General features: G+C 42.1%; 1 protein-coding gene across 2 annotated transcripts in view; it reads right to left on the bottom strand.

The window, feature by feature from the left end:
* Positions 1 to 24,056, bottom strand: part of PAX5 (paired box 5) — a 291,002-nt gene that overhangs the window by 10,648 nt on the left and 256,298 nt on the right. For both annotated transcript variants that reach the window (XM_063129089.1, XM_063129090.1), the window contains exon 9: positions 20,734 to 20,820. In XM_063129089.1, the coding sequence (XP_062985159.1) occupies positions 20,734 to 20,820 (87 nt within the window). The remainder of the gene's footprint in view (positions 1 to 20,733; positions 20,821 to 24,056) is intronic.

Genomic DNA, 24,056 nt, shown 5'->3' with positions numbered 1-24,056 from the left:
GTCTAATTTTAAGAAATTTCAGAGGTTATGCGAGAATAAGCGAAATAGCTGGTATAAATCTGATAGGCCCTTTACATGTTAAAAAAAATCTAGGCATAAGTCTAGGTCCCTGAATAATATGCCAATCTTTGAACATTGACTGAGGTGTGGTGGGAGACAACTGGAGAGTAGGCCATCTTAGCTGTGGTACCCTGCTTACGGATTTCTTTTTCTCAGGCAGGCTTGCCTAGTGACTGCATTAATAGTTTTTAAGTGCCAAGTGATTTTTTAAAAATATATATATATTTCCCAAGGCCTTTTAACTTGAGTTTTTTTTATGCTGCTTTTTTTTCTGTTTTAACTAAACCACAACATTCTAAGACATTTGCAAGAATTACTGAATAAAGTTTATGATTTTTATGTAAAACCCTGACTTTACTATTGAAACAGAAGAGTGAGTGGAGGAATGACTGATAGCTGCCCTCAGGTGCCCATGTCCTCTGAGAGGCATTTTCAGGTGCCGATGCTGCTCCTTGATAGAGCATCGAGGAGTAGCATCGCCAAGGAGAGGAGGTAAGCAGCTCTTAGTGGACGTGTACAACTCTGGCCAAGCCCTGCTGGGACTGCCTCAGCCTACATTTCTCACTCACGGAGCGTTCCATCAGAAGCCTGTACTGAAGGGCCAGGAGTGGGCCAGGGACTTGCCCCCCTTCATCAAGCTTGTTTCTGGGCATGTGCAGAGCGCTTCCTTTTTTCCTTCCCCCCTCTTAAGGGTGAAGGCTGCCTGTGTGCTTCCCTCAGTTTCAGAGAAAACAGCAATATCAGGACGGGGTGCCTTTGAGCATGTCCAGAGTTCAGCCTCTCAAAGACACACTGTTGTATCTAGTTATGATTTTAAAACCACATATGGCAGCTGGGAGGAGGCACTGCAAATGGATACAGCCCATTTATGTGGGTTGTTTCCTTTTATGTTGAATTGGGTTGACTGTTCGAGACTAACTTTAGGAATCACAATGGCCGCCAAAAGCCAGTAAGTCTGGCCTCCCACCCAAGGCATGCTGGGAATTGTAGGTTTTTATTAAATTGTTTAAAAATTCTTAAACCCCCAAAATTCATGTTTTTAGATTTTTTTCTGAACCATGTAAATGAAGACCTATCTGGGTGAACAGTGTTAAGGCAGTACCATATGTGGAAGTGGGTAAACATTTCAGGACATTTGTGACACACACATACTTTCCGCTTTATAGGTAGAGATATATACTGTGTTTTGTATTATAAATTGATGGAGTATTTTGATATATGTTTAAAATATAACAGTCCTGAGCGTGCCCTTAAAGGGACTTCACATGGTTTCAAATATGCAGCCTTTGGACTTTAGGACCTTGCAAGTGAACCAATTAGGAGTAAACCACTGTGATTATTTGCTCCAGAATGATCTGATAACACAGCTGTACAGGGTTTTGGCTACGGCCGGTATTTAACAGCCATAACCTCAGAGCTATGGATTACATACTGTACTGAAGTCTGCAGTGTTTAGACTTTTTAAGAATAGTACCTTATCCGTGCGTTGCCACACAGCTGCTTCAACAAGAAACCTAAGTATTCTGGTAAGAACACTTTGGTTTGGGTTGCTTGTAGTTCACTTATCTTTGGTCAAGTTTCTTTTAGTCAATTCATTCCGTATGATTTTGCATCTTTTTATACACCTCAGGAACAGGAGGCAATGATGCATTCCCTCCCCCATCAGGGTATCCAGATATCGACCACAGCAGGTGAAAAAGATAAGCTATATAGTGGGGACCTACTGATAAAGAAAACATTTATCAGTTCTATATTTATGTGCCTGGTTTAATAAATAAAGGCTACCTCAGGTATCTGAAACTTTTATATTTTTATCTTGCAGGTCCTAGTTTGAAAATTCAATCTCATAAAATGTATTGCTATTCTTTGAGATATAGTTATGGTAAAAAAAAATCTTCCCACTGACAAAGACCTCAGTGGTTGAAACATGTTCAGGTTAGGTCAATAAGTATTCATATAGCTTACTGTATTAGAATTGTATTAGAAAATGTCTATTGTGAAACCAGCAACGTCACTGTATGTATGCAACACGTTGGACTGTCCAATGTTTGTTTTTACATAATTTTATAGTTGTACTGTTAAAAAAAATACAAACATTTTTTTAATACTTTGCATTTTAGATGAGTTATTTTATTAAGGTTTGTTTTATTGTAGCTGAATTTTTATCCTCCGTTACTTATAAGCTTCCTTAAATATATTCTGCTTTTTCTTGTTAAGTTTGGTTTAGGGTAGGATCTTCATTGATAATTGTTAAATTACATTTTGAGACACAGGTTGCTCTGGATCAGGGCCAGAAAGTTTTCAGAAGTATTTGAAAAAAAGTAAAATGATCGAAGTCCTAGCTATGATGACAATGTTAAAAATTTGGTTTTCAAAAAACCAAATTGACTGCTATTTTTCCTTATTCTATTCCATTTCTTACAATGTGATTTTTTTTAACATAATCTGACTGTTGTAATATAATTTTTCTCTCTAGCTCCTTGGCAGTATTTTATTTATCTCCTGGGCAAGACTTTTTTTTCCCAATTCACACTTCTGTGGTGAAATCAAAAAGGCCTGTATTTAAAGTGAAAAATGAAAACATCACATTGCAAAACATTCACTCTTTCCCCCTGTCATTACACTCTCCTCTAGAATAAACTTGTCCATTCTTCTGTCATTTTTTCCCCTTTCTAATTCATATTATCATCAATTTATTTCTTGACACAGTCATTTCTGGCTCATACTTGTTCTCTAATCCTTTTATAGAAACCCACAGAAGTACTGATTCTAATCCTAATTGACTGGTTCCAAACCCTTTCACCTCATATGAAGCCATGCCAATATTGTCAATCTTGTGACCCTGTCCTTCGTAACAACAGATATATATATATATATATATATATATATATATATATATCAGGTGTATCCAAAAGGGAGCCCTGTCAGGCTCACTTACATTTCACAATGTGCACAAATCACATCAGTTCAGAAGAGAGAACAGTGCATCAAACGAGATCCGCCATGATCAACATCAAATCGAAAGTAATGAGTGAAAATGGTAAAGAAGTTATTACAACAAACCAGCATGAAATTGAATCATTTTTCTTCATTAGACCGTGTTGCTATTATCCACTTTTAGCATGTTTGTATTAAGTAGACTTTAAACACGCAACCTCGCTAGGCTTCAGTGACTGTAACCTCAAGGGGTGTGTATGTGTGTGTGTGTGTGTGTGTGTGCGCGCGCGTGGGTATTTGTGTTCATACAAACCAGGGCAGCCATTATAATTTCAATGCTTGAACTCTAGACACAGCTTCACAAAGATTTTTAAATTTACAGCTGTGTCAAGGATTCCTCATATATAAAAGCTAGGCATTAGAAACCCAAGTCCAAACTGTATCTGATGAAGTGGACAGTGTCCCAAAAGGCTTAAGCCAGAATACATTTGTTTATCTTTAAGGTGCCACAACATTCTTTATTATATAAACTGGGGTACATGAAGACCTAATAATTGTTATTTATTATTTCTCTAGTAAAAGGTGTGTCTGGTGCTGTACAAATGAAACCAAGCCCTCTGGATTACACAGAGAGGAATGAAACCACAGGAAGAAACAGGTTAAAATGCATGTATAATTTCAGCAAAAGCATATGTATAATTTAAGGCTAAATTCAAATTTCTGTGTTTGAAACAGTAGGCCTGGCTGTTTCTAGCAAAGTTAGTAGCAACAGTCCCTTAGGTTTCAGTGAGTCTCTCCTTATTGGAATCTAAAATGTATGAGCCTGTGAGTTATGACACATGGCAGGTGCCATTCAGGTCATTTAAGAAACCACAGGAAGGCGCTCATATACTACTTTGATGGGTTACAGTCAGGCCCTGAATAGTACAAAGAGAACTATTATGCAGAGATTCCTGACATCAGTAACATGATTTATGTCATCTTTAGAGGTGACTATAATTGATGTGCTTATCAGATGAAATTCCTAATAGTGAAGTAAGCAATTGCATATCAAAATTCTTAGATAACTTTAGTTTGATTTGTCCTTCTGGTTACTATTGCCCTCAAGCATGGCATTCAGGACAGGCTGGGGAGTAAACAGTGCTGTTGGAATCTATCAACCAGTTAGAAAAGTTGCTGGAACACAGAAAGATTTATTAAAATATCTCTGGGCTATGGAATAAATATTAGTGGGGGGCAGGGAAGATGTACAACATACAACTGTTTCACAAATCAGTGGCAAGGCTGCACCAATCAGAAAAGAAGTTCCATAATAAAAAATATGAAACTAGGATTAGCATTTGGACTAAAAACAGCACCCTTTGTTGTTAGGGAAATCTTTCTAATGAAATGTCTCACAATTAAAAGATGATTGATATAATGTAATTACTTAATCTTTATATTTAAAAAAATTCTTTATACTATTCTTATTTATAAATTCAAAATTGTTTGTTTTACAATCGCTTATTGTGAAAAAAACAGTAATGAATAGAAATGAAACTGAAAACTTTGTGCTTGTTGCTGAGACTGGAGAATAGAAATTAAAATTCCTTTAGAACGGGACCCCATTATGACCTTTCCTTCAAAACTGGGTTGGGTGCACTGGTGACAATATTGTTCTGCTTTATTTATTTATTTATTTATTTCATTTCATTTCATTTCTATACTGCCCAATAGCTGAGACTCTCTGGGTAGTGCACAATTAAAACCATAAAATACAATAAGTATACAATAAATTTAAAACGATAAGAGTTAAGGGATGCAATATAAAATCAGATAAATTTTAGTCCAGGGAAAGCCTGTTTGAAAAATTATGTTTTCAGGAGGCATTTGAAGGATGTTATATATTCTGCCTCCCGAACTACATGAGGGAGGGTTTTCCAGAGGGTGGGTGCCAGTACAGAGAAGGCCCGCCACCGAGGTTCTTCATGGCGGTATTCCATTCATTTTGGATTGGCCAGTAGGACCTCCTCTGATTTCTCAGGGGTTGGGAGAAATTTCCTGTTCTGTTTACACTTTCAAAACTGACACCACGCCATGACCTGCTTGAGGATACTGGGCAGGGGTGAAACAATAGTTGACCATTGATAAGCACCACAAACTTCTGCCCTCAGGAAGGCAAGTTGCTGTGTGTGAAACAAAGGCCGGACATACATTTCCAGACTACAATTTGAATCCCTTGCATTCCTAACACTGTGACAAAAGTAAAACTGTTTATCACCACAGAGATAGGAAAAGCTAAGAGGGAAACACTGCACAGTTTAAGGGTTGATTGGTATAGACCCATGGCACTTTGCTGGAGTAAAAGTGCATCTGTATGTGGCTGCATACAACATAATGGAATATAAGGCTTCTAAATAGAGTTAAGTGCTGAGAAAGTGTCTGAAAGATGGCAAGTGAACTCAGTTGACCTCTGCTGTGACCTTAGGTGTGTTATTGTGAGGACTATTTTGGCTGGAAAACCAATCATCAGTGTCAAAAAGTGATGCTAATAGTGATGCTAATAATTTCTATTGCAACACTGTAAAGCAGTGGTTCCCAAAGTGGGCAATACCGCCCCTTTGGGGGAGGTGGGATTGCATAGGGGGGGCGTTAAGAGGCAAGGAGGCAGCAGGGGGGTGCAAACGGGCGGCAGGGGGACGCTCGAGGTGGTTTCTTCTGAGAAGCGCCTCTCCAGAAGATCTTAAAACCCAGTGACATTTTTATGTCCCAAGTTTGGTCCCAAGCCATATAGGGGAAGAATCCACACATGTATTAATAACGTTTAAGAAAAGTCCTTTTAACGGTGAATTGAAATGTTTCAAAAGCACCAAAATGCTAATGAAGAGACATACCAATTGGTGTGCCCCGCCACACTGGCTGCAAAACAGGCGTTTGCTCTTTTCCCTCCCTCAGCAAGCCTGTGGCGGGTGCTTCCCATTTGAAGGGGCCGCGTGCAGCATGGGCCCTTTTTCATTCTCAGCTCACCTTCTCCGCCCCAGGCACTGCTCAGCCCAGCAGGATCCAGAGGAGTGTTAAGAATTTTCAGAATAGTGAGGTGCTCTACCCTAGTTACTAAATGTGATATCTAATATTCTTGCTAAATGTCTATCAGACTTTGAAAAGATGATATCGCTGGATCAAGTTCGTCAATTATGTTTAATTGAATAAACTAAGAAATGTATTGGATTTTGAATAAATATTCAATTAATTGTTACAGTTTTGAATTTTATTGTTATTATCTTCCTTAGTGGGTCGTTGAAAACCGCTATTCTGAATAATGATTTTTATAGTGTAGGGTAGGGGGCACTGGGCTTGAGTTTGTGGAACCAAGGGGGCGGTTACCTGAAAAAGTTTGGGAACCACTGCTGTAAAGCACAGTTTAATGATACTGAGGCTCCAGCTACAAAAAGAATTCAGTTTTTTAAAATAAAAAAATTCTTTAGGGAAATCCTGATGGGAGGTTGCCAGCTTGATTATAGAAGCAGCACTGGGGTTGGAGTGATTCCTTACAAGATGTTTTTGTGACAAAATTCCATCTATCAACCCGATTCTATTTCTCCTCCGTTACCCCCCCTCCAGTGCTGCTGCTGCTCCAGTGAGCTTCATATTATACTACTCTCTGTCAGCCCCGCCAAGCAATAGAACAACATTGTAAACAATGCACTCTCAACCACAGTGTCACCGCCCTACAATGTGAGTAAAATATGGATTTAGTATCCACTATACTCTGTGGTGTAATGATTAGAGCAGCCTTTCCCAACTGGGTACCCTCCAGGTGTGAGGGGTCTACAATTCCCATCAATTCTAACCAACATGATGGAGAAATGATGGAAGTTGCAACCCAACACATCTGGAGGGCTCCAGGTTTTGGTAGCTTGGGTTACAATGTTGGACTAAGATTGGAGAGACCCGGGCTCAAATCCACATTCAGCCATGATGTCGGAGAGGGCTTCCTCTGTTGTGGCACCCCGACTGTGGAATGCTCTCCCCTTGGAGGCCTGACTGGCACCGACGCTGATTTTATTCCGGCGCCAAGTGAAAACATGGCTTTTTAACAAAGCCTTTAATGGTTAAATTTACCAAATTTGCACATTGTTTTAACTGTTTTGTTTTTATTGCTTTTAAATTATATACTGGTTTTAACTTGATTCATGGTTTAAATTTGTTTTTAGCTGTGTATATATAGTGTATGATGTTATCTATACACCACCCTGAGATCCTTGTGATATAGGGCAGGATACAAATGCTTTAAATAAATAAATAATGTTCAATGAGTGACTTTGGACCAGTCAGCATTGCTCAGCCTAACCTATTATTATTATTATTATTATTATTATTATTATTATTAAGACACATGTAACGGAAAATTCCCTCATAAGGTGGTTTATATCAGGGATGGGTGGAAGATAGATCTCCAGATGTTTTGGTCTTGAAATCCCAGAAGCCCCTGTGAGCATAGCTAATTGTCAAGAATCCTGGTAGTTGAAGTCCCAAACACTGGTGATCAACTTTCTGGCCACTCTAGGATTACCTAATAGAATCCTTCACCAAATAGCAGAAAATTAATAACATCAGCAATGATAACAAATATCCAGCCCAGACGGTACTAAAATCTCAAACCATTGCAGCTAAAATCCAAGAACAATAAAACACAATCTAGAAAAGGCCAAATAAAATAGATGGGACTAAAGTGCTTTCCTGAAAACCTATAATGATGGGTCCTCAAGATGGTGACTTAACTGCCCTCAATGGTGGGCAAGTGAGAAGGGTCTCCTTTACTGATCTTAAAGTGCAGGCCGGTTGGAATGAGTGAAGGCAGTCCTTCAAGTGACATGGTCCCAAATCATTTAACGCTTTAAAGGTTAAAACAATCACTTTAAATTGGGCTTGGATTAAATGTACCAGTAACCACTGCAGCTGGTACAATATAAGTGTCATATGATCCATCCATCACACTGCCTCATTCCACACCACAGTTGTATGGATAAGAATGTGGGGGGAAGAAATGCAGGACGCTTACCTGTAACTGTGGTTCTTCGAGTGGTCATCTATGCATTCACACATATGGGCTCTGCGCCCGCACGGAGACCTGAACCAGAACCTCAAGTAGCTAAATATAACGTTTTAGGCGGGAACCCTCCCCCAGCGCTACTGTGCATGTGCACGCGGTTCCCGCCTATACCTCAGTTTACAGGAGTCTGACATTGTGGCCCCATAAACTATATATAAAAAATGTAATACGATATAAGTCAGAGAACATATCCAGATACACCACCAAGAGGGGATGGTGGGTGGGTTGTGTGAATGCATAGATGACCACTCGAAGAACCACAGTTACAGGTAAGCAACCTGCATTTCTTCTTCGTGGTCTCGATGCATCACACATATGGGCGATTAATGAGCTGACCTACCTGGAGGTGGGTTGGTGTGTCATCTTAATATTTCAGACAGGACTGCTCTTCCAAATGAACAATCCTGTCTTTCCCGAACATCAAGGTTATGTTTTATGAACGTGGATGGGGTTGACCACGTTGCTGCCTTGCATAAATCTTGCAGAGGGATGACCCTACGAAAAGCCACCGAGGTTGCCATTGACCTAGTGGAGTGGGCTGTCACAGTGCCAGACAGTTGCAGGTTCGATAAATCATAGGCCATCTCGATTGTCTGCGTTATCCAGTGGGAAAGACATTGACAAGATATAGGGAGACTGTGGCGTTACACCCCACAAGTCAATTCCAAATGTATGTCTGCGGTTTGTAAGTCTGTGGTTTTTAGAATGTTGGCCTGAGTGGGCGGAGTTAGAATGTCTTGGGAGGGGGGAGGAGTGATATATAAGGGAATGACTGAGGGGATTGAGAGTTCTTTTCAGGAAAGCTTTTCAGGGAGACTTGTTAGAGTCTGTAGTGCTCTCTGTGTTTATGGTACTTAAGTTCTGGGAAATTTGAGAGTCAGTGTAGTGAGTGGTGTCTTTAGAGTGTGGTGTGCACGTAGTGGAAGTATATTAATCAATACTGATAATAAAGAAAGTTCAAGAGTGATTGTGTGAGAAAAAGGAAAGCGCGAATGTGAATAAGTGACCGGATTGTATGAAAGGTTTCAAAAAGGTTTTTAAATGTTATTTGAAACAAAGCTTATGAACTTTTAAAAATAAATTTTGATTGTTTGTTTTAAAACTACCACAAAAATCCCACGTGTCTGTTTGGCGTTTATCATCTTAAGTTTACACATTCAGCACCCACTCTGACAATCATTCACCTAAGCAGATATAACTCACAGCGCATTATTATATATATTAAAATCCTTCTCCATTTTAAACCCCTTTCTCCACATAGTTTAGAGGAAGGTGGGTTTTATCCTTTGCCTCAGGCGTATCAAGTGGTGGTGCTTGGCTTGAGCAGGGAGTAGCCTTGGCCAGGTCTGTTGTTCAGAGCCTGTGTTGCCCCATAATAAGTGGTGGCAGCCATGAGGTCTGGTGTTCAGAGCCTGTGTCGTGGCAGAGACCTTTACGGGGTTCCCCATAACACACAAATAGTTGTTTTGTCTTTCTAAAGTTCTCAGTCCGTGCCTTATAGAAGGCAAGAGCTCTTCTGACATCTAATAGGTGCAACGTACAGTCCATTGGGGTTGTAGGGTTAGGAAAGAAAGCCGGCAGTACAATATCCTGCATAGTGTGAAAAGCTGATACTACCTTAGGGAGGAAGGCTATGTCAGTACGGAGTACAACGTTATCTCTATGAAAAGTTAGGTAAGGTGGATCAACTCTCAAAGCCCTAAGCTCACTTGCACGTCATGCAGAAGTTACTGCTACAAGGAATGCGACCTTAAAGGATAGCAGTCTTAGGTCGGTAGTGGCCAATGGCTCAAACGGTTTCCTTGTCAGAGCATGCAGTACTACCGACAGGCTCCAAGCCAGAACTATGTGTCTAGTTGTCGGTATCGAGTTTTTTAGACCCCGTAAAAACTTCTTCGTTACCGGGTGAGTGAAAGGTGAGAAGTTATCGATGCCCTTGTGTGACGCTAGATGGACCCTTATCAATGACAACTTTAGACCCTGTTGGTGCAGGGAGAGCAGATACTCTAAGATATCCCTAATAGTGCAAGAGTCAGGTTGCAGATTTCTGCTTCTGGAAAAAATAGAGAATCTCCTCCATTTGCTAGCGTACGATTTTCTGGTCGATGGTTTACGAGATGCTAGCAATATCTCATCGATAGTCAGTGAGTTGCTGTGCTTAGGCTGTGGGGAGTTATCCTCCATGCCGTCATTTTCAGTGTTGACAGTTCTAGATGTCGAATCCTGCCTCCATCCCGAGTGAGTAGTGTTGGTATCAATGGGAGCTGTATGTAGTTGTGGTTTGACAGCCGTAAAACATGGGAGAACCACGGCTGTCGAGGCCACCACGGGGCTATCAGAATGCAGTCCGATTTGTCCGTTTGTATCTTGGCCAAAACGCAAGTTAGGAGTGGAATGGGTAGAAACATGTATAGCAGTGTCCCTCTCCACATCCTGGTGAATGCGTCCCCCCAAAAGTGTCTCCCTCTGCCTGCTCTGTTGCAGAAGTTGGGACATACAGCATTGGTTTCTGAAGCGAAGACATCAATCACTGGGAAACCCCAGTATCGAAAAAGATCCTGCCTTGTCCCGAGATCGAATTCCCACTCGTGTTTAGTATGGAAGGATCTGCTCAAGAAGTCTGCCATAATGTTCTTTTTCCCTGCAACATGAATGACAGTCAAGAAAATGTTCTTTCTTATGCACCAGTTCCAGATGCATAGAGTTGATCTCGTCAGGGGATGAGATCTCGTGCCACCCTGTCTGTTTAGGTAGCAAACAACAGTGGTGTTGTCTGTAGCGATGAGTACGTTGCGTCCCTCTAGGGTCAATGCGAAAGCTTTCAGTGCTCTCTCCACTGCTAGCAGCTCGAGGTGGTTGATGTGCTCGGTCTTCTGTGATCCGGACCACCAGCCCTGAACCTGGAGAGATTCGCAGTGGGCGCCCCATCCTATTAAGGAGGCATCAGTAACGACCGTCCTTGATGGGGTAGGGCTGTGAAAAGGTACTCCTTGTTCTTGTCTAGTAACCACCACAGGAGGGATGATCATACCAAGGGTGGTAGGGACAGTCGAGTCCGTCGTGCATCGGCACAGAGATCGAAGGTCCTGAGGAACCAATTTTGGAGGATCCTCATTTGTAGTCTCACAAACCTGATGACTGCAGTGGTTGCAGACATCAATCCAAGTAGTCTCTGTATCGTCCATGCGGTAGTGGAGCGTCGATCCCTGATATCGAGTATCAGTTTGCGCAAGGTTATAGCTTTCGATTTCGGGAGGTAAGCTCTCCCCTCCATCGATGACAGGGTGACACCTATGAAGTCTATCTTCATTTGGGGTGTTAGGATAGATTTTTCTATGTTTACCCATAGTCCCAGACTGTCGAGGAGCTGCAAGGTTATGGCAATGTTCCCTTGTAGGGTAGCGCTGTCTTCTGCTACCAGTAGCCAGTCGTCGATGTAAGGGTATACAGAGATGGCTTGTTGTCTGAGAAATGCGCAGACCACCGCCATGACCTTCGTGAAGACTCGAGGAGCTGATGCGAGTCCGAATGGGAGAACGGTGAATTGGAAGGGCTGGTCCCCAACTAAAAAGCGGAGGAAGGGTTGACTTGACTCCCTGATGGAGATATGGAAGTACGCGTCCTTCAGATCTATTACTGCAAACCAGACGCCCTTTTGTAGTAGTTGTAGGACAGATGTCACCGTAATCATACAGAATTTTTTGGGAGTGATGAAGGTGTTGAGTTGTCTTAGGTCTAATATTGGTCGAAGACCTCCGTCTTTTTTCAGGACTGTAAAGTAGCGGGAATAAAACCCCTGATTGATCTGGGGAATAGGTATGAGATAGCTCCCTTGTTGAGGAGAGTCTGTATCTCTTGGACGAGCGGAGTCGAAGGTGCTGTTATCTTTATTCCCGAAAAAGAAGGGGGGGTGTCGAACTCGATGCTGTATCCCTTGTGGATGATGGTGAGGACCCAAGAGTCCGTGGTTATAGTCTCCCATTGTTGGATGAATTGCTGGAGTCGGTGTCTGAAAGGTGGTGGGTATGGGTAAGGGCAGTCAAAGGTGCTGCTTTTTGCCAAAGTCTGGTTGGCGACGAGTCTGCTGGTACCGAGGAGGGTAGTTTCGCTTCCTTTGCAACTGTTGTTGCTGCTGCCTAGGCTGTTTATCATACTGCAAGCGCTGTTGTTGGGTGAATGGTTGTCTGGACCATCGTCTTGGTCTATACTGAATGGTTGGTGCCGAGAAGCCCATTCTTTTCGCTGTTGTGCGAGCTTTGTGGATGGAATCCATCGCTTCGTCTGTTTTGGAACTGAACAGGCCTTCACCATCGAAGGGTAAATTCTCAATGCATGTCCTAGTCTCATGGCTCAGTCCTGCGGACCTGAGCCACACATGTCTCCGTAAGGCTATAGAGCCCATCATGACTTTAGAGTCACAGTCTGTCTGGTGTCTAGCAGTACTGAGTTGTTGTTTTGCAATGGCTGATGCTTCCGCTTGGAAGACTCTGGCTAACTCCCTCTTATCATCAGGTAAGTAATCACAGAGTGATCCGATTTTCTCCCAGAGAAAAACCTGGTAACGCGCCATAGTTGCCTGGTAGGTGGCAGCCCGTAATCCTAGGGAAGTGGATGCATAAATTTTTCGGCCCAGGAAATCTAATTTCCTTCCTTCTTTATCGACAGGTGCAGAGTGAATCTTCTGTGATTTCCCCTGCGAGGATTCTACGACAAAAGAATTTGGCTTCGGGTGTTGAAAAAGAAATTCAGCCCCCTTTTCTTGGATGCGGTACATCGCCTCAAGTCGTTTAGAGGTTGGTGCCGTGGAGGAAGGTGCTTTCCAGGACATCTGTGCGGTCTGCAACAAGGTAGGTGGGAATGGTATAGCCACCGGTGCATTAGTGTCGGTATGGAGCACGTCATAGATGGGGTCTTCTAGTCTCTCTGAGGGTTAGTGGGTTACGAGCCCTAATGATTGAGCCATTCTTAGGATGTGCTCAGAAAAATGCCCCATATCCTCGGACGGAGAAGCAGGGTCTTTGGAGTTTACTGCATCATCAGGCGATGGGATAGATGGCGTTGGTGATACAGAGGAAATTGAGTCCGACTGATAATCATCTTCAGGCAACATAGAGTGATGTTGCCCCTGCGGTGATGGTGGCAAAGGTTGAACCACCTCATCTGACTGTGGCGATAGTACAGGCACGATTGCCATGCTCGGTACCATGGCTGATTGTTCACGGTACCAATGGGATGCCAGTGTGGGTGGCGCTGACTGTTCACGGTACCGATGGGGTGTCAGTGGTGGGGGTGCCATGGGGCCCGGGAGAGTTCTTGATACTGGTGGAGGTTGAGCAAATTGGCTCTCTACTAGTTGTCGGTATCGATAATAGTCGTCTGCCGGGAGGTAGGAATGCGGGCGGTAGTATTCCCAGTCACCCCATTGGCGACGTCTATAGGGGTCAGCGTAACCTGATTGTCTGTCCCAATCAGAGCAGGGTGAGTAGGATCGCTCTCTGTAAGCTGTAGGTCTAGGTGATCTAGATCTAACTGGGGAGACCGGAGGCATACTTTGTTGCAGTTGCCTATCGGGATCTATAGCTGCTTGCTCACATAAGGGCACGTCCCGCTGTACCGATCTTGTCGGTGTCGAGTCCCTGATCTCGCCTTCTGAGATTGATTCCAATGGTCTCAGTAGCGAGGTCGGTACCAATGCTGGGCGGCTCGATACCGTAGCGGTCAGTATGGAAGAGCTGCGTGGCGAGGAAGACTTATTAGAGTCCTTTCTCTTTTTCTTCCTTTTCTGCAGTTCAGCAGATTTTGGGGTCCGGGCTTTCTTAGAAATCTTTTTAGCCACAGAACTCACCAAAGAGCGACCAGGCGTGAGGGGTATATCCATCCTCTTTTCTGCCATGGTCATTTCCGAGATGACGAATGTTTGTACGCCAGAGCTCTGGTCATCGTCGATACTCTGTTGTGTCAGAGTAATGGTCTTCTTTGTGATCGAAGGTTTCTCCATAACTTTTTGTTTAGGAGCGTCGGTCGCCTTGAGGGCTTTTTCCCACAAAATGGCTCTCAGCCGATCAGCCCGGTTTTTGCGCGTCTGCTTTGTGAAAGACATGCAATGGTGGCACGTTTCGACCTTATGGCCCTCACCAAGGCAGATTACGCAGAGAGAGTGGCTGTCAGTCAGAGGGAGTTTCGCCCGGCAGCTAACACATTTCCTAAAAGGAACTTTTACTGCCATAGGCCCAGCAGGCCCCAGCGACCCACTGATCGCCGCGAAAACGAAAGTAAGAAATTCTTAACTATCCCAAAAGAAGCAAGAGTAAGAAGCAAAGAAGACAGATACTGAGAGAAAAGTACTAATCTAAGGTAAGTATGAGAGGTTTTATAGGAAAAACGCTAGGAGGTCGATTTTCGTGGTCTAACCACAATGGCGGACGACGAAGAACTGAGGTATGGGCGGGAACCACGTGCACATGCGCAGTAGCGCTGGAGGAGGGTTCCCACCTAAAATGTTATATTTAGCTATTTGAGATTCCGGTTGAGGTCACCGCGCGGGCGCAGAGCCCATATGTGTGATGCAGAGACCACGAAGAAGAACTATGAACACCACCTTAAGTTCCTTGGAGAAATGGCAAGGTAAAAAAAAATAAAGTTAATTAATGGTGGTCTTCATTTGCATTGGCAAGGCTATTTTTAAATGTTTACAAACTCGGAGCGGCAAAGTCATATTTTTGCATGAAATATGACCTCAGTTAGAAAGAGCATGAACTTTGCTGCTTGTCTTTTGTTATGGGATAGATGTGGTACTACCCAAACATAGCTACGCTAATATTCTAATATCTCAACTCTTTTCTATGGGCAGCAATCACCTTTTGAACAGTATTTGAAAAATGACTTTTCAAAATGTTGTTAGTCTGTACATGCATGCATCAGAGTTTTCCAGGCTTCAGCTCCACCCACAGGGTCCATGAATGTAAATTCATACACATGACAGAAATGTCCCTCTCTATAACTGTCTCTCCAAATAATATTTGTTGCTGAATGTATTTGAGTTACAGCTATTCTGTGGGTACAACCAGATTAATTTTGGCATTTGACACACATTATTAGGATTCATTTACTATATCAACATTTATATAATTGTATTATTATCAGTTTAAAGATTATTAGATTTCATTTAAAGATAGTAATAATATAAACCCTGCATCAGTAGCCAGTGCAGGACAAGTATTGTGGAATAAATGATTAAAATATACAGCAGGCAGAGAAGAATCTTCAGACATATGTAAGGGATGAGAAGCCATCAAAGTGATTCTTGGTGGTAGATTTCATCTGTTAAAATTCTAGTGGGTATGGCACATCACAACTGCAACCTCCTCCCACAAAGTGCTAGGTTTTTTCTTAGCAGGGAGTTTCACATGGGGAAGACTTTAAAAAATGGGACACGCCTCACAGTCCAACGCCTTACAATCAACTCTACCACCTCACCTCAGCTTTCTACCACATCATTGTGCAGCTTGTGTCTGCTGTCAGTCATCAAGTGCTAAATAACCAAGTGATATTCTTGCACAAGAGAAGCAGCCCTAAGAGATGCCCCTTCATGCCTTTTGTAACCTCATGGCTCAATACTGCAATCTGCTCTATGTGGGGCTATGAATTTCACATACATATTTGAAACTGGAATTGAGTAGAGGAACCAAAACCGTAAAAGAAAACAGCTTCTGATTTTGGCCACGAGCAACAACAGACCCTTAGTTATAGCATAGTAAATGACAATTTTGTACTGTAAAAAGCAGTGACACAGAATGCTATAGCCCATCAATTACTCCCAAAGGATTTGTTTAAGGGCAAGAAATGTGATGGGTAGAGCTTAGGTGGCTCAATTACTTAGGGACTCAATTACTTAAAACAAAGAAACTGAATTTTAAAAAATGACAAAAATTCAAAATTATTTCTCTGCTAGAGGTCGCACATAACAACCTTGCCATCCATAAATCTGAAAGTCTCTAAGGCACAATATCTCTCTGCTAGAGAGGTGACAATTAATTGGTATTTTACTTACCTCATCCACACAGATTATGCAGGAGAATTCTAATCACCATGTGCTACACATATGTAAGGTCAGAGTGGGCCAGATTTTGACAGTGGCGTAAAATGGATGTTGCTTATCCTCCTTGTTAAAGGGAGGCAGGGAGTATGCTACTCAGGAATTTGGTATAGCAAAAACCAAGAGCCTGCAAAGAGATTTTCCAGAACCAATGGGATACTCTCTTTCTGCAGAAAATAGTACGTTGCTAGAACATGCCATGCATACTCTGGATCCTAGATTTGTAAGGGAAAAAAAGCAAAATGAAACAGGCAAGAGATTGAGGAGGGGATGAGGAGAATCTAGGCTGTCAGCTTAGAAATATACAAGCCAAGCTGCTTTCTTTAACTGTAGTATCATCATGGATACTGAAAATATTGGCGGAAGTCTTAATTTGTGTGTTCTTAAAGAACAATGCTAGAGACAATAGTAGAGAACAAAAAAAGAATTTGTTTATTCCTAGAACAAAAATAAAACAACAGATAGACTAGGGGCATGTCTAGACCAGGGGAGGAAGGGGGGAGGATCTCACAATATGCTGAGTGCGAGATCCTCCCCCTGGGTTCACATGCAGCGCGCGATGTCTAGGGAGGAAGCAGGACATCGCGCTTGCCATTTTTTTTAAAAAAAAAAAGGAGCTGGAGCACACCTACGCTGCACTGAAAAAGTGTTGGTGTTTAAAAAAACGCCCAACCCCACTCCCCATCCCACCCCCGATGGCCCTGGACCCTTCCCATCCTGGCTCCTTTCCTCTGATGAGCCCCCGCTACTCAGAGGAAGAGGGAAGAAGCTGGGATGGGCGGCCACACCAGCCACAGTCCTCGGGGTCATCCCAGGACCGTGGGAAAAACCACGAGAAAAGTGTATGCCGATATCCCGGGGAAATGGAGGGATCATCCCTCCCTGCTCTCGGAATGCCTTGTGCATCATCTGGATGTACAGGGACAATCCCTGGGATAACGTCTGGTCTAGACATGCCCTAGGAGTGGAGAAATAAACTATCAGGGCCTCTTGGAGACTTCTTACTAAACTGTCATCAGAAAACATAACTGTCACATAGAGAGCAGTTAGAACCAGGAAGTAAGCCTGAGAATTGCATTATGGGACACACGTAGAATCATCAGTTAAAGAGACTAACCAGTCAAAATAAACAACATAATACAAACATGTCTCTAACTCGTTAACTATCTGATCTCTGCTGCAATCTTCCCTTATGACAGGCTGAGTTTCTTGCACACTTGATGTTGATTACATCTAACAGAAAAATATGTGGTAAGAATATATTCAGGGTTCAATAGGAAGAAATATATCTTTGTTCCAAGCGTCTTCCCAACTTTCTTTCCCCCTCCCATGTGCAGATAGTTCTGGAACTTATATTGAAAACAAGATAGTAAACACTGTGGGCAAAAACTGGATACAGTTAAGGGAGTTGAAAGTGGTTTGAGAAGGGCTTCAAGTACTCTGTAGGCACTTTTTCTTTTGTTACCCTGTCAACTACGGTCAAGCAGTATTGTTTTGTATTCTGTTGTGTATCAGAGGTGAACGCAGGATGAGTATACACACCATGAACAGCAGCCACTCTCAAACTGCCTTCAGCTCTTGAATAACTAGTGGCTGGGTTTACAAGTAACATTAAACCATAGTTTAGTGTTCTCGGGACAACCTTTAGAGCCTCGTGTGGCGCAGAGTGGTAAGTGGCAGTTACTGCAGCCAAAACTCTCCCCACGGCCTGAGTTCAATCCCAGCGGAAGCTGGTTCTCAGGCAGCCGGCTCAGGTTGACTCAACCTTTCATCCTTCCGAGGTCGGTAAAATGAGTACCCAGCTAGCTGGCGAATAGGTAACCATGACTGGGGAAGGCAATGGCAAACCACCCCACTGCCAAGAAAATGTCAGCGAAAGCAGGCGTCCCTCTAGGAGTCAGTAATGACGCAAGTGCTTGCAAGAGAGGTTCCTTTCCTTTCCTTTCCTTAGTGTTCTCAGGACAACCTTTGGGCTCATGTGCTTCCCCTTCCTCCTCCAGTGCAGCCACAAGGAATTTGGAAGCTTTCAGGCTCATTTTAAATTAACCACAGCTTGTTGTGATGTCTGAACACAGACAAACTGGTTAATCTTAAGAGAGTTTGTTCATAACCATGGGTTATGAAACTGGGTTGTTTCAATGAACCTATAGTAAAGATTAACCACAATTTAGAGTTCAGGCATATATTTATTTATTTATTTATTATACTTATATACCACTCCCATAGCCAGGGCTCTCTAAACTGCTGTTAATCTAAACCAGAAACTTGTAATCTCTTGTTCACGCTGGAGGAGGGAGTGGGGAGTGCACAAGCCCAAGGCTCACTATGGCTCATTCTCATAATACTGACCATGGCTTAGTATTATGTGCAAACACTGACCCCATCCTTTACAGGGTTATAGAAAACAAACACTTCAATTTTAAACAGAGTTACTTGGAAGCAAATTCAATTGAAATCAAGAAGATTTCTCATTAAGGTTTAACTTTTAAACATGTTGAGGAAACAGTTCCACTCTACATACCCTGTTGTATAACAGTTTGAACTTAGCAAGCTTACATATTGTTGCTTACTATAGAATATACAACACTGTATACAAAAGTCATTCCAGAAAGTAACACCAGATGCTTCTAATGGCAAATAAAGCATAGTACCACACGCTTTGTACTGTATTTGTATTAGTGCCTTTAGAGGCATTGCTTGTTTGCTCCTATTTATTTATAAAATTATTTCTGAGTTACCTTTCAGCCCAGAAAACTTTAAAATATCACAAACAGCAAAATTAAAATCAGGAGCAAAACATTTAAAAAAACAAAAAAACAGAGTGGAGCTAATACATTTAATATCACTCTAAAGCCAAGCAGAACAAAAATGTTTTAATAGCCCACTTAAAGTAACCAAAGAAGGTGCCAGTCTAACTTCCTTAGAGAGAGAGAGTTCCACAGTTGGGGTGCCACCGCAGAGAAGACCCTATCCCATGTTCTCACCAAACTAGCCTGTCTTGGTGGTGGGATGTATAGAAGGGCCTCCAAAGCAGATCTCAAACTCCTCATAGAGAAGGAATTTGTCTTTCCGATATCCTGTCCTCAAACCATTTAGGACTTTATAGGGAAGGACCACCACCTTGAATTTTCAGAGAAACAAATTGGCAGCCAGTGCAGTTGATGTAAGACCAGTGTAATAATGTCAACAAAGCATGTGCCAGAGAGCAATTTGGCCACCACACTTTGCTCTAGCTGTAGTTTCCAAACACGCTTCAAGGGCAGTCCCATGTAAAACATGTTGCAGTAATCTAAATGGTGTGATCACTGTAGTCAAATCTGCCTTCTCCAGGAAGTGGTGCAAATGGCATACCAGTCAGAAGTGGGCAAAGAGGCTTCTAGCTACAGCAGCCACAAATCCTTCCAGGAGCAATTCTGGGTCCAGATTCAACCCCAAACTATGAACCTGATCCTTCAGAGGGAGTTGAAAACTCATCCAGAAGAGGATTAGCCACCAATCCTGGATTAGCTTGTCTACTGACCAACAAGACTGAGACTCATGTTAACCCACATCCAATCCATCACTGCATCCAGATAACAGTTCAGAAATTTCACTGCTTCCTTGGCACTAGCTGACAGAAACAGAGCTGGGTATCGTCAGGACTGTGATGAGACACAACCCAAAAAGTTCAGATGACCTGTCCTAGCAGATTTATGTAAATATTGAAAAGCAAAATGGACAAAATAGATCCCAAGGAACCCCATAGGCCAGTGGTCATGGGGCCAAGCAAGACCACCACCTTCTGGGAGTGTTCAGCCAAATAAGATCAAATCCACTGCAACACAGTGGCCCTAAGTCCCATATTGGCCAAACGCCTCAGAAGGATACCATGGTTGATGGTACTGAAAGCCACTGAGAGGGACACACTTCCCCTGTCTAGTTCCTGAGATAGGTCATCTACCATGGTGAATAGGGCTATTTCTGTCCCACAGTCCAGCCTGAACCTGGGTTGGAAAGGATCCAAATAATTAACTTCATCCACAAAGAGCTCTGGAGTTGACTCATCTTTTAGCATTCAAGAAAGTTATCAAGACTGGTCTCTTCTGGCAGGCCTATCCAGTAGAATTTTAGGATACTTTTAGGATGCCTTTAGGATGTTTTTAATCAGTATTTTATGTATTTTATGCTTGCTGTTGTTCCCCTCCTCGATCCAATCAGAGAGGCAGGTAAGAAATATTATTATCATCATCATCATCATCATCATCATCATTATTATTATTATTATTATTATTATTATTATTAAAGACATTGCTCAGAAAAGGAGCTAAAAGGCAGAAAGGGCTAAGATCTGCCTTACTTCAATGCTGGTATTAATTTTTATGAAACAGTTCGAATTGTCATACATTCTTTTGGCAAAAGATGACTGCCTTGTCAACCTTTTGGGATGCATAGCGAGAATATGGATGAACATCCCCCAGCCAGCATGGCAGTCCCATGGGTTGCGCTCCTGTTTTCTGGACAGTGCTGCTGCTCCAATTGTAAGGGCAGGGATGTATGGAGGGAAACTTACCTAGCAATCCAGGATTAGGAAATCTCCAAGAATCATTGTATGTTGAATACTGTGGGTGGCTGTATGGACTTCCAGAAAACTCACTCCCTGAATTAAAGAGAAAGAGAAGCACAAGATATTTTAAGTTTTAACAATCAAGATCAAGGTACGAAATGTTATTTTCTGTGATGCGGAAAACGGTATGCTTATTTTTATGTTGTGATATCCTCAAGGAAGAACTTTATAGCTCAAAATGCCTGGGTCTTTTTAAAATAAAAGTGCCTTTCTATGCCACCTTTCTATTTCTGTTGTTTCATACATGTGCAGCGGTCTTGTTCCTGGATTATTAGAGCACCAATCTAGGAATAACACAGTATTTGCCCCTTCCTTTTTCGTCTTAAAAAAAGAAGAAAAGAAAACTGACAAAAGATACTAGCCATGTTTACACAACATATGTGTGGAACGAATCTGTGGAGGGGAAGAACTCATTCCCACTAGTCCCTCCTACAACCATAATGCTTTCAAACTAACTTCTAGCCAGTGTTTAGGCTCTATATGTGTTATCCATATCCTGCATTTTCAAGACTTGTATATATATTTGATGTAACATAGAGTGTTTTAGGGGCTTGGTTCAGACAGTACTTTTTCATGGATTTTTCTGCATACAAATCATCTTCATGTGCACAATCACACAGAAAAGTATTGTGTGACACAGAAGAACACGGATGTGCTTTAAAGCAGTTTTTGCAGGTTCAATGGTGCCAAAAATGACTGTGTAAATTTACTCTTGGCCTGTATTGACAGAAATTACCAAAGTGGGAGAGTAAAACTAACTGAAATCATAAAAAGATGGCATGTTATAATAACTTCTCTACATCTTAGATAATATGGGATCTGAATATCACCAAACTACTGCCCTTGTTTATTTATATATGTATCTCAGAAAAAGAGTGAAAGCTGAGATTTATATATCAGTCTTCACTATCACTCTTATGTGATCTTCATTAGAGTTTCTTAATGTGCTTTCTTCTAGGCCTTGTAACCCATCTGGATAATGAGCCCTGCAGAAGTCTAGTGCCTTATGCCTGTGAGGTTAAAACTATTAGAACACATGCATAGACATGCTGTCTTAAACTATAAGGCTTTATTAGGATTTAGCAAGACTGTGGTATTAGGACAGAGATTCAGAGCAGGCCCTCTACGGACTTACAGCTTATCTTCCTACAATGAGGAAATGGCACACATCCCTTAACCATGCCCACCCCCGAAGACGGAACACAACCCTTGCTTACCAGAAGGGCAGGTATCACCCCACCCAGGCCAACACATTTAGAACAAAAGGAAGGGAGCTAAACTAATAAAAAGGACAAGCTTTTAGCTGGGCCCAGGGAAACTCTTAAACATCTTGAAGGGATGTAATAAGAGGTTTTCTTAACATAAACTCTGGAAAATGTATTCGGAGGAAGTGGAGGAAGAAACCAACATGACAATGAAGGAATAAAGCACTTATTGATACTTAATATTAACATGGTTATCTGCTTTTGGTGTGCATGTAATTTTAATCTTGGAAATTTCCTAGAAGATTTACCACTTTCAAACCTGATCAGTATGCTTTACTATTTCTTGATTATAAATTTGGCTAATACTGAATCAGCATTGCTTCCCCACCCCTGAAAACAATTAGAGCTAATGTATATGTTCACTGGCTAAGGTGGTACAGTCCTCAGACAGGACTATATCTGTTTAATGTGGGGAATTGCTTGCTTGGAAGCATTTCCATACATCTCTTTCTGAAGTGAAAACATTTGACATAGAATGTGATGTTCATTGCGGGTGGGGGGGGAGCTTCGAAACAAGCAACTCATCCCCACACAAACACTGAAGTTGTACAGTCCCATAAGAGGACCGTACCACTTCATCAAAAGAATGTGAGTCCTGTTTCACATGTTATGTTGGTTTCTGCTGAACATGAGGACTATATAGTCTCCCATTTAGGCACGGCAAAACAGCTCTGGTAAGTGAGGGGTGGAGGTGGGTACTCTGGGAACTAGTATTGTTAAATGAGACAGAACTCCTTAAGACACACTTCAAACAAAGGAGGGACCCACACTTCATCTTAACTGCTATAACCACGCTGCCAGCATCATGTGGAAAGTAGGTGTGGCGTTACCCCACAATTGAGTATCTTGTATACATCTAGATTAGTATGTCTGGTGAGTATGGAATGTTAGAATTGAGTGGGTGTGGTTTGTGATGTAATAATTAGGGTGGGAGGAAGGAGTATATAAAGAGTGACTGAGGGGAGGAGCAGTGGGTGGTTGTTGGGGGTAGTAGTGGTGTGTGTTGAGTTGTTGTGTGGGAGTTGTTGTGCAGTGAGAGGAGATTAATTGCTAGAGATTTAGGATTGGTGGAGAGTGAGAGAGAGAGGTGGTTGTGGAGTGGGGAGTTTAGATTAGGCAGAATTGGAAGCATTATATTTTCATTTGAACCTTTTAACATTATAATAAACTTATTATTATTTTGTTGGCTACCAATTACCACGTGTCAGCTTGGCATTATTTACCTGGCTCACTGTTATCAAACACCCACACCAGAATATTCCCACAGTACATTTAAAAACAGATCCTATATTTAACCTGTTTCCCTCATAGATAGGGGAAAGGTTTTATTTAACCCTCCCTCAGGTTTTCAAGTGGTGATGCTTGGCCTGAGAAGGGTTTATGTGGTATAGGTTTAACGTCGCAGCAGGCCTTTAAATCAGCTCTTTCTTTTAAATAGGAAGGCACTTTCAAACTTTTAAATAAATCTGTAATGTCTCCCTGAATATAACCAAATTTAAACTTTACTTCACTCTTAGGAATGGTTCAGTTAGCAACACTGCACATCTGACTCCCTTTCCTTGCAGCTGAGCCTGCTTGCTCAACCCAAACTCCATCTCTTTTCCCATGAGCTTTTATCTTGTGTCCAATTCTCTCCTCATCTGAGATCACTAGTGACTCCTTCAGACCCCTTAACACAGAATCTGTCCCACTGGTAGTTGTGTTGGGTTCCAAAGCCTACGGGACAGCAAGATGTTTATTCACTGTATGAATGAGTGACATGCTTATCTCCTTACCTAGAGTGTTTAGGGAACAGTGTCTCCTCATGGTGTTTATTATATAAGTGTTGTCTGAGTATATAGATACATTTTATGGAGTCTCTACCTTGACCGCACAATCACCCAGATAGTTTGTCTGCAAAAAGTGATACATTTCTCCCTAAGCTCTCCATGTTAGGAAAACACGAGAGTGGTGGTGGGTTTTTTTGGGGGGGGAGGGGGGGGGCGGATATAGTTTCATGACTGA

Source organism: Elgaria multicarinata, chromosome 6, assembly GCF_023053635.1.
Source record: "Elgaria multicarinata webbii isolate HBS135686 ecotype San Diego chromosome 6, rElgMul1.1.pri, whole genome shotgun sequence".
NCBI lineage: Eukaryota > Metazoa > Chordata > Lepidosauria > Squamata > Anguidae > Elgaria > Elgaria multicarinata.
This window is presented reverse-complemented; position numbering and strand designations above follow the sequence as displayed.